This window comes from Notolepis coatsorum (genome assembly GCF_963971535.1).
Source record: "Notolepis coatsorum genome assembly, chromosome: 2".
Lineage (NCBI taxonomy): Eukaryota > Metazoa > Chordata > Actinopteri > Aulopiformes > Paralepididae > Notolepis > Notolepis coatsorum.
This window is the reverse complement of record NC_140166.1, coordinates 218,922,673-218,932,284: the sequence shown is the minus strand read 5'-3', so window position 1 is coordinate 218,932,284 and position 9,612 is coordinate 218,922,673. Positions and strand designations below refer to the sequence as shown.

The 9,612-nt window shown below is 45.9% G+C and overlaps 1 protein-coding gene across 1 annotated transcript; it reads right to left on the bottom strand.

The window, feature by feature from the left end:
* Positions 1-1,637: 1,637 nt before the first annotated feature.
* LOC311247863 (E3 ubiquitin-protein ligase TRIM39-like) lies at positions 1,638-3,379 on the bottom strand (the record flags this gene model as incomplete). The annotated part of the gene is made up of 1 exon (XM_084337937.1): positions 1,638-3,379. The coding sequence occupies one exon, from the start codon at positions 3,377-3,379 to the stop codon at positions 1,736-1,738; it is 1,644 nt and encodes a 547-aa protein (XP_084194063.1). The 3' UTR covers positions 1,638-1,735.
* Between the last annotated feature and the right edge of the window lie 6,233 nt (positions 3,380-9,612).

Sequence of the window (9,612 nt, the reverse complement as noted above, 5' to 3'; positions counted from 1 at the left end):
GTTCAGTGAAAATGTGTATGTCGTTTACAGTTTATTATGCCACCTATGCAGCTAGTTTATTTTGTCCATTCTCTGCCTCTGCCACAAATGTATGTCTTAGTTATAAGGTGGTTAGTCACAGAGTTAAAATCTTTTCACTGTCAATATATTAAATTAGCCATTGTTTTTGTTCCCGGCCCCCCATACAATGGCTTGGAAAAAATGTGGCCCTCGGCCAAACTTAATTGAAGACCCCTGATCTACTGTATATAAAAGGACATTTTACTGAAAAGTACTTGTTGTGTAGTAAGAGACGGACAGACACGTTTGGTTCTATTGCAAAAACACACTGAGCTTTATTAGTCTCCACCCCCACAATCATCTCCAATGTCGTGCGTAACGTAACGTAACGTAACATGATGCATATAGCCAACAGCTGAGCTACATCCACAACAAAGTGCTTAGGAAGATAGTGGGTGACCCCTCTCACCCACTCTATGGGGAGTTTGAGCTGTTGCCCTCTGGTAGTCGTTACAGTTTTAAAAACTCCTTCATTCCTAATGCCATTAAGGCATTAAATTAATCTTGCACTCGTTAGACTCGGTCCTTTTATTGTATTCCCACGTTCTCTGCACTTCCTCATTACAGATGTGTGTATATGTATAATGTCTGTTGCCATTGTCATTGTTGTTTTATTTTCCACATTGGTATCTATAGGGACATCTATGGATCTCAGGGAATGTAATCACAGTGTCAGAAAAACTGTGTCTGTTACAGTGTTACATTTCAGTGAAAGCCAAGGTATGGTGAGGAGGGAGGGTGGGGGTGAGGGGGGTGCTTTCCCCCCCTAGGTGGATTTTTTTTGTCAAATCAGTTGTGCAATAGTCACTTTTGGTGAGTTGTTTCTATACAATTCACTTGTATGACATTTAGGTACCGTATGACACAGGACTACACAAGCATTTTTAATATAGAAATGTGTCAACCACAATATTTTGCATACAAATTATGCAGAATGTAATATCATAACTGTCTATTATTTTTCTTGCAATTGAGCCAATTTTCCTTAGGTACGGTTTTGAGGTGTGTGTTCAACAGAATATAGTATCAAAAACACATTCACAAAAAGTATGGGTTACTGAATGCTGAACTGCACTGTTATAATCACTAAGCCATTGTAAGACCTTACCTGTGTCCCTGTATCACTTGTCTCTGCTGCCCTCTGATTAAAAAACGTCTGTATGTCCATTTTCCCCTTTTTTTGGCATATTTCAGTTAGTCACAGTAAAAGTCACCTAGTAAAAGTGAGATAATTGACAATATCAAAACATGCTAGGGCTGTACCGAATAGTTCGAAGCCTTGTTCATAATGTTGACATTCGAATTCTAAATCAGCATAAAAAACTGTAATAAAAAAAAAATCAACTTTATTTTTTTATTTTTCTCATTTTTTATTTGCCAAGGTATGGCGAGTGCCATACCTTGCCATACCAAAATGACTCCCCTGGTCTGTTACTAGGCTTGAGTAAATTGTGATGAAACAAAGGAGAATATAAATTATGATTTTTCTTTGCATTTTTGACAGTGAATAATACCATGCTAAAAATGACCAGACATGAAACACTGATACTGAGCTCGTTCAGGACCTTCTTGAGATCACGTGTACAAAAAAGCTAAGCAAATTAATAAATGGAAGATGATTTAAACAGAAGGTTTTGTAGATACAGTACTGAATTCTGCCACCCGGACACATTATTCATTTGCGGTCCACTGATGGGCCGCTCGGGCTAAAGAGGTTAAGAGGGCAGATTATTTGACTATTTTCAAAGGCAGAAGGGCCAAAATATGGGTAGAGTTTATCGGTGAAGGTGCAGCCAGTGTAAGAATAGATGTGAGCCCTGGCTTCCACATCATAAAAGGAGACCTGACCCTCCTCATAATCTACAAACACCCCGATCACCTGTGGTTTCTCTCTCAGGGACAGGGCAAGGGTTTCCTGTCTAGCAGCTTCATATTTATCACCATTCGTCAGCATTATAGTCCAGTATCCATTGTCAGGGCTCAGACTGATGACTCCTTTCCTGTTGATGGACTCTCTGGCCACTCCTAAATCCCACTCAGGGTTCCCTTTAACCTGCACCTCATAGTAGAATCTCCCAGAGGAGAAGCTTTGCTTTCCCAGGACAATGGCTGCCCGGTCAAATCTCTCTGGGTTGTCAGGAAGGTCTTTCCGTATAACACTATCTTTTACTTCTTTCCCATCATCAGAGAGGATGAGGTCAGGATGTGCTGTGTCAGGGTCCAGAGTCACATCCACTGCATACCGCTGGATCCTCTTCAGCTTGACTTCAGGCAGCTTCTCCATCTCTTCACTGAGAGTCTCCTCCAGCCGAGCCACACTTCTCCTCATTATCTCCACACTCACATCACTGTGGACACTGACCTCAGACCAGTCCTTGGTGGGTGGAGGGGTGGAGAGAGATGGGAAGCTGTGGAGGAGGTGGAGGTGGTCTTCAGTGTGTGAGAGCTGCTCCAGCTCAGTGCTTCTCTTCTTTAGCTCAGTGATTTCCTGCTCCAGCTCCTTGATGAAGCCTTCAGCCTGTTTCTCTGCTGCTTTCTGCCTCCCCTCAATCACCTCAATGAGCTCAGCCTGACTTCTCTCAACGGAGGCCACCAGAGCAGTGAAGACCTTGACACTGTCTGCTATCTCTCTCTTTTCCTCGTTCTTGCTGAGGTCTACCGAGTGTTTGATCTGTTGGATCTTCTGCACACGCTCCTGGATCATCTGATGAACATCTGCCTCTTGTGTCCTCATCTCATCCTTCCTCTCTCTGTATTCTTTCTCTACAGGGACAGTGTCGTGGGTTTTGTGGTCTGTCTCAGTGCAGAACTGACACACACAGGCCTGGTCAGTCCTACAGAACAGCTCCAGCGGTCTCTCGTGCTTCTTACACATCATGTCCTCCAGGTTCTCCACAGGGTTGATCAGCTTGTGTTTCTTCAAGGCTGCAACTCTGTGATGAGGCTCCAGGTGGATCTCACAGTAAGAAGTCTGACACACCAGGCAGGACTTCATGGCCTTGATCTTCTTCCCAGTGCAGAAGTCACAGGTCACCTCTCCTGGTCTGGCAGGTTGCTGGTCTGGGCTTCTCTCTTGAACGGTCTTCCTGAACTGAGGTGCCATCTCTGATAGGACAATATTGACAAAGATATCTGGTCTCTTATCAAAAGTATGTTTACACATTGGACACTGGTATAGTTCAATGTTATCCCAGTACTTGGTGATGCAGGTCTTGCAGAAGGTGTGTCCACACTGGATGGAGACAGGCTCGGTGAAGACATCCAGACAGATGGAGCACAGGAACTGTTCTTCAGAAAAGAGATAGCTGGATGAGGCCATGTCTGTTAAATAATAAATACATTTCTTCATTAATTTTCAATTTAAAGTAACTGTAAATTCAACATAATTAAATCTTCATTTAAAATGTCATACATTTGATACAGTTAACCATTATCATCTTTTAAATAGACTAGATATAGCGTTGGATTTGCAGTTGGTTTCATAGCTACAGTACAGTATTTGTCTGAGAGACTAGTATGTGAAAACTGGGAAAGCCCAATCAGAATTCTTACCCATTACAAAAGTCCTTCAGGGATAAAAAAAAAAATATATATAAAGAATCTAACCCTAACCTTACTGTCATGCACTTGTCCTAATAAACTAACCTACACTGTAGCACTCAACACTTTGATACACAGCTGATAGAGTTGTACCCTTCCTGATGACTTGTCATACAGAACTTGTAAGTCGCTTTGGATAATAAGCTTGTGCAAACAAAACTAAATTAATAATGTTCTCTAGGGGCTAGAGATATTGTTTACAATGATTGAAACCAGCACATTAAATGCACATTCAAATGTGTAGATATGGTTTACATAAAAACCTTGGAGATCATTTTTCGTGCTAAGAGTAAGAACCTACGAGCTTGTATTCAATGTCTCTTTCAACCAAGAGAAGGAAAGTATAATTTAAGAGGGTTGTGTATTCTTAAAACATATAAAAGGGTAAGAACTAATGTAAAAGCTAGATGTGTTTCAATTTTGGGAGTTAAATTGTGGAATAGTCTTAGTGACGGGTTGAAGTTGTGTACCTCTCAGGGGAGATTTAAAAAGGCCCTGAAGGATAAAATAATTCAGGAGTACAGTTGAGTAAAACATCAAACGTCTATTTTCTCTTTTCTTTTTTCTCTTAAAGAATTTTTTTTTTATCTTGCAGCAAATTTTCTCTTATATATTTTGTTTTTAAGAATTGTAAAGGATAGGCAAAAATAAGCATGTGCTTCAGCCTATTCCTTTTTTCTGTTATTGAGTTTGGATTTTGTGTGTGAGCTTACTTTAAATAATGTACATTATTTTGTGATTTTTTCTTTTCCTTTTGAAAGTCCACACAAGTGTGTTTTTGATATTATCTGTAAACAAAGACCTATAAAACTATTCATCATCATCATCAAACCTCAAGGCACAGTCCTTCATTCTGCTCTCAGATTTATTAGATTAGATTCGTATATATATATATATATATATATGTGTTATTATACATTATTACACAGTCCCTTGTCCCACCATGTAAAATTCCTACAATTGAATTAAGTCTGTCTCACTTTTCTCTATCAAAACGCTTCTCTACAAGTATCTCACTCGGAAAGGGCCTCGGATCAAACAGGGACCAACATGTAACCACACGAGAATTTAGCCCCTTTCGTGACTTTCGGTTTGCAAGCCTGGGGCTTTTGTGACCGCGCTTTCGCATCGGGATCATCCAGGAAAACAACAACCAAGCGTGATCGCAGGGCTCGGGGTGTGTCAAAAATATATCAGATCTGAATTTCAAAGATACCCAGCGTACAATATGGGTTTAACACAGCTTCACGATGGGGTCTGGAAGCTCGGAGTTGCTAATAAACAGTTTAAAACATTGTTACTCGACGAGTGAACAATTTAGTGAACGCGGCATTAGCTGCCTGGTGCGCATGCGCTGTGACACCAACGGCGGAGATGGACGTTCGGTCTGTAAATACCACTCGTCGAGTAACAATGTTTTAAACTGTTTATTAGCAACTCCGAGCTTCCAGACCCCATCGTGAAGCTGTGTTAAACCCATATTGTACGCTGGGTATCTTTGAAATTCAGATCTGATATATTCTTGACACACCCCGAGCCCTGCGATCACGCTTGGTTGTTGTTTTCCTGGATGATCCCGATGCGAAAGCGAGTGACTGCGGTCACAAAAGCCCCAGGCTTGCAAACCGAAAGTCACGAAAGGGGCTAACGAGAACTGTACCTGCAGACCACGATAGTCAGCAGAAATAGCCACTGCTGAATAGTAAATATTATTCATTGCTGAAGATTCATATACATATTAACCCACCTGCAGTTCCTTTAGTGTCTTCAGTTCACAAGGCTAGATGTAACTTGTTTCTATTCAATAACCATGTAGACTAGCGAGTCAGTTTACTTTCACTTAGTAAACAATGAAACCTAGAAGGCTCCTCCCTCTTTTGGTGACGTGGCACTTAACCCTTCACATGAACCCCTTCTCCCATTTCCTGCTCTAAACCAACAAATTATCAAAGGATGACACACATTCTCTCTCTCACACAAACTTTATCTTCACTTTATTTCACATACTGTACTTCAATTGGATGTGTAAAATATTATTATATCCCAGACTGAGGGATATTATGGATTCACCTAATCGTGTCTGCAGATCATATGAAATGGACAAGCATCCGAACACAGTCAACCAAGCCTACTTAAAGGCACTGCACACCTGACACCAATCAAGCCCACACACCTGCCATGCCGCATGGCAATTAACTGGTGTCTGGTGATTGACAGCTCACCAGAGAAAACGTTAGGTTATGACTATAACCAAGTTCTGTTAGTTAGGGGCGATGCTTGGCATCACACTGCACTATCTCGCGTACGTGCACGCGTACTGAATAAACCACAAATGTACCTCTAATACCAGTATTAGTCTGACCACACCCCTCATCAGCTTACCTTCATAAGCAGGTGTGTGGTCACCTGCTCTCCTCCTTCCCAAGCTTTCACCACAAGGTGAGGACAAGGGCTGCAGCGGCCGTCTGATGCCAAGCATCGCCCCTAACTAACAGAACTTGGTTATAGTCATAACCTAACGTTCTGTATCGTTAGTGGCTTAGCTTGGCATCACACTGCACAAGGGAGGCCAAGCGGAGCCACTTGGCTGACAAATACACCCCGCTGACAGCCCCCCAAAACCATCAGAACAGGGAGGGCCGAGCCCCCCCGACCCCCCCTAATGGAGGGTATCCCCCCTATTAGAGGCTTCACGGGAAGGCGACGGACCCGACCGTGCGAAGAGGCACTCAAGCAACTTAACGCACAGGGTGAGCAGACCGTGGCTTGACCCCACGACTACACACACGCACAACCCGCATGCCACCCGGGAACGAACGGAGGAACAACCTCGTCATTGCCCCCAGAATCACGGGTCAAGGGCAAACCCAACCCCGTGGCAAGGCCGTAGCAGCGGAGCGCGAAGGAAGACCCAGACCCACCAAAAGGACTGGACTCCCTGGAATGGGGGCCCGGAGAAGTCCATGATGCCAGCATCAAGACCCCACCAGGTGGGCACGTAGTGCCCCGCCCCCCACATCGCCAGCGTATTCGGACAAAGGCCCCCCAGTTACTGCACCTGGTAATCCCAGGCGGTATCCCAACCAAGTACTAACCAGGCCAGAACCTGCTTAGCTTCCGAGATCGGACGAGATCGGGCGTGGTCAGGTCGGTATGGCCGTAAGCCGAGCGGGCCCCGTCCCCCCAACAGTACACCGCCTGGCACACTAACCCTGCAGAACAGACAGTCAGCATGGCCGTAAGCACACAAAAAAGGTTAACCAACGGAAGCAGGCAGCGCACCGGGGAAAAACCAGGCAACAGGCTGTTAACCCTAGCCTGGAGACTGCGGACGAGACAGGCGCCAGAGGGGACAGCTGAACACAGCCGCCCCGGCGGAAGGAGCGTAAGCTGGCGGTGTTGCATGACCAAGCCTCCATTCAACAACCCCCACCCAGAGGGGTCGAGGCAGAGAAGGCTGACACGATTGGCAGACGTCATGAACGTGCAGGGGCACCCTCAAACGGTGAACCCGGGAGTTGACACTGCTCCAACACACCAGGGAATCAACCACCTCGGTGTTACCCAATGCGGTGGTTGTTCCTATAACCCCTCAAGAAAAAACTCCAAAACACACCTGCGGGTATACACCGGCTATACCGCAGTACAAGTGTTCCAGTTTCCAAAAAGGGTTAACCCAGGCCTACGGGTCGCAAACATCACTTCGGACCGGGCCTGGCGGTACGGGAAGCACAGGGTCACCAGAGGAGGTCAAAAAACCACCCCCACAGGCCCCTCTTCGCCATGCGTGAGAGAGGAGCGAAAAATAATGGAGAACCAGCCCCTAAGCACACCGTACCTGGTATTCCCCGGCGGTCTCCCAACCAAGTACTAACCAGGACCAACCTGTGTAGCGGCCGAGATCCGACGAGATCGAGCGCGTACAGAATGGCATGGCTGTAAGCCATGACGACAGTGCTGAGTAAAAACATACCCAACCAGGGTCTCCATAGCGCTTAACCCTGTGACACCCAGACCGACCTGGCATTTTTCCCCCTGAAAAAAGCCCAAGTCCCTCAGGGTACCAGAACAGCAGATCTGCATCCCCGGCGGACAACGGGTTCAACTGATCTGGACCAGCGTGACCAGAACCAGTCCCGTGCCCTAACCACGCCGACATGCCTACTCCAGGAGAAGGGCAGATATGCGTGTTGATCTTAACATGAAAAGAAGGCGCCACCCAGACGTTCGGACGAACCGCGCCTGGTGGCCCACCCCAAGGGCGTGAGACCCCACTACATATGTTCAGATCCATCCCGTCATCATCCCCCAGACATGAACGAGAATCCGTCGACAACCCACCCAGGTCATGGGATGTGGTCGTCGGAAGAGGAAAAACCCCCATCTCAGTTGCTTTATAAAAACGCTGTTTCAACCACAAGCAACCAAGGCGTGCCAGTCAATCGCCTGTTTACAGCGAGCTAGCACTATACGTGCGTCGGGACACACCCCCATCAATGAACAGGCTATTCAGACCTGTCATTGAATCCCCAAGGCGCCCAGGGGAACGACAAGAGGGGTGTGACACTCCCTAACTCCAACACTTCTGGAATAGAAAGAAGGAAGCATCAACAGTATGTATCCCAGTCTACACAGCCGGGGTAAAAAAAATTTCACATTTTTACATCCCACCACCCTCCCATAGGAAAGAGACGGGGATCCCCAGAGAGACTTCCTACGCGAGCTGTACAGATTGAAAAGAATATATTGCACCTTGAGCCATGTAAAAAACTGGTTTTAGGGCCTCCGGGGAAGAGGCACTGAACCCATACACACTCAATAAACGAATTGAATCGAATATACATACAATAGAAAAGGACCCTTCTAGAGGGTCCACTCACTTTGACAATCTGAGGAGGAAGGCTCTGTACTCTGATGGAGGCTTCCTCACATGGAAGAAGGAGTCCGAACTCACAGAAGGCCTGAATAGGCGCTTGGTGAGGAGGAGCCCTGACCACCCCCCCTGAAAACAGATCCATCACATGGACCTGAACAGCACACGGAAGTCCTACCAACAGAGACGCGTCGCGCACGGTGACGTACTCTATGGCGGGGGAATTCCTGCGGTGCACACGCCCAATATACCAGGCCGTGGGACCAGGAACTCCCTCCCCCCCCCCCCCCCGTAACGTGCCGAACCGCCACGTGACGGGAACCTTGAAGGACAGGGGGTGTACCCCTGACCGACAGAACAATGGGGAGAGGAAAGGTTACCAGTTCACCCCTTTACGACCCCACACCCATGATACGACGTAACGACAAAAAGAGAATATGACACAGTCATAGTCAGCTCTATGAAGCGTTTCACAGCTCCACACAGCGCATGAGCTAACCTGCTATCTGATTTTTACTAAGGAAAAACACAGAATAGAGAGGGCTCTAAGAACCCCGGTCCAACATACACATGTGCTTCTGTGGCCAGTACAACCCAGTTGTAGGTCACATGACACACACAACCCATCATCACCTACAAAAAATGGCAAAAACACTCAACAGAGGAACGCCGTTTTTTTCACAATGAGAGAATACATCATTCTTGATTAGTATCGACCACAGGCCTTGCTAAGCACACATGACAGCAACCAAACCAATTTCCCTTTAGGAAATAAGTTTCTCCAGCAGATTTAGCACAACCTCAGCAATCAAGCTAAGAGTTACATCGTATCCCTACCACACAAAAGACACAATTAATGCACAACATGTCTGATAGGAGGTGATAAAGTCCCCAGGGAACCGGGGGGGAAAAAACACAATCCTCCTATTTTACCCTCAATACGGCCAGTTAAAACAGGAAAACCTGTTAATGTGTGAACACACTGTTCATTGTCATTACAGTCTGAGAAAGAACATTCTTTTACTCACTTGTCACCAAGCATAGCTTCATAGGTTAGTTGCCTTAGTAGTGAGTACACG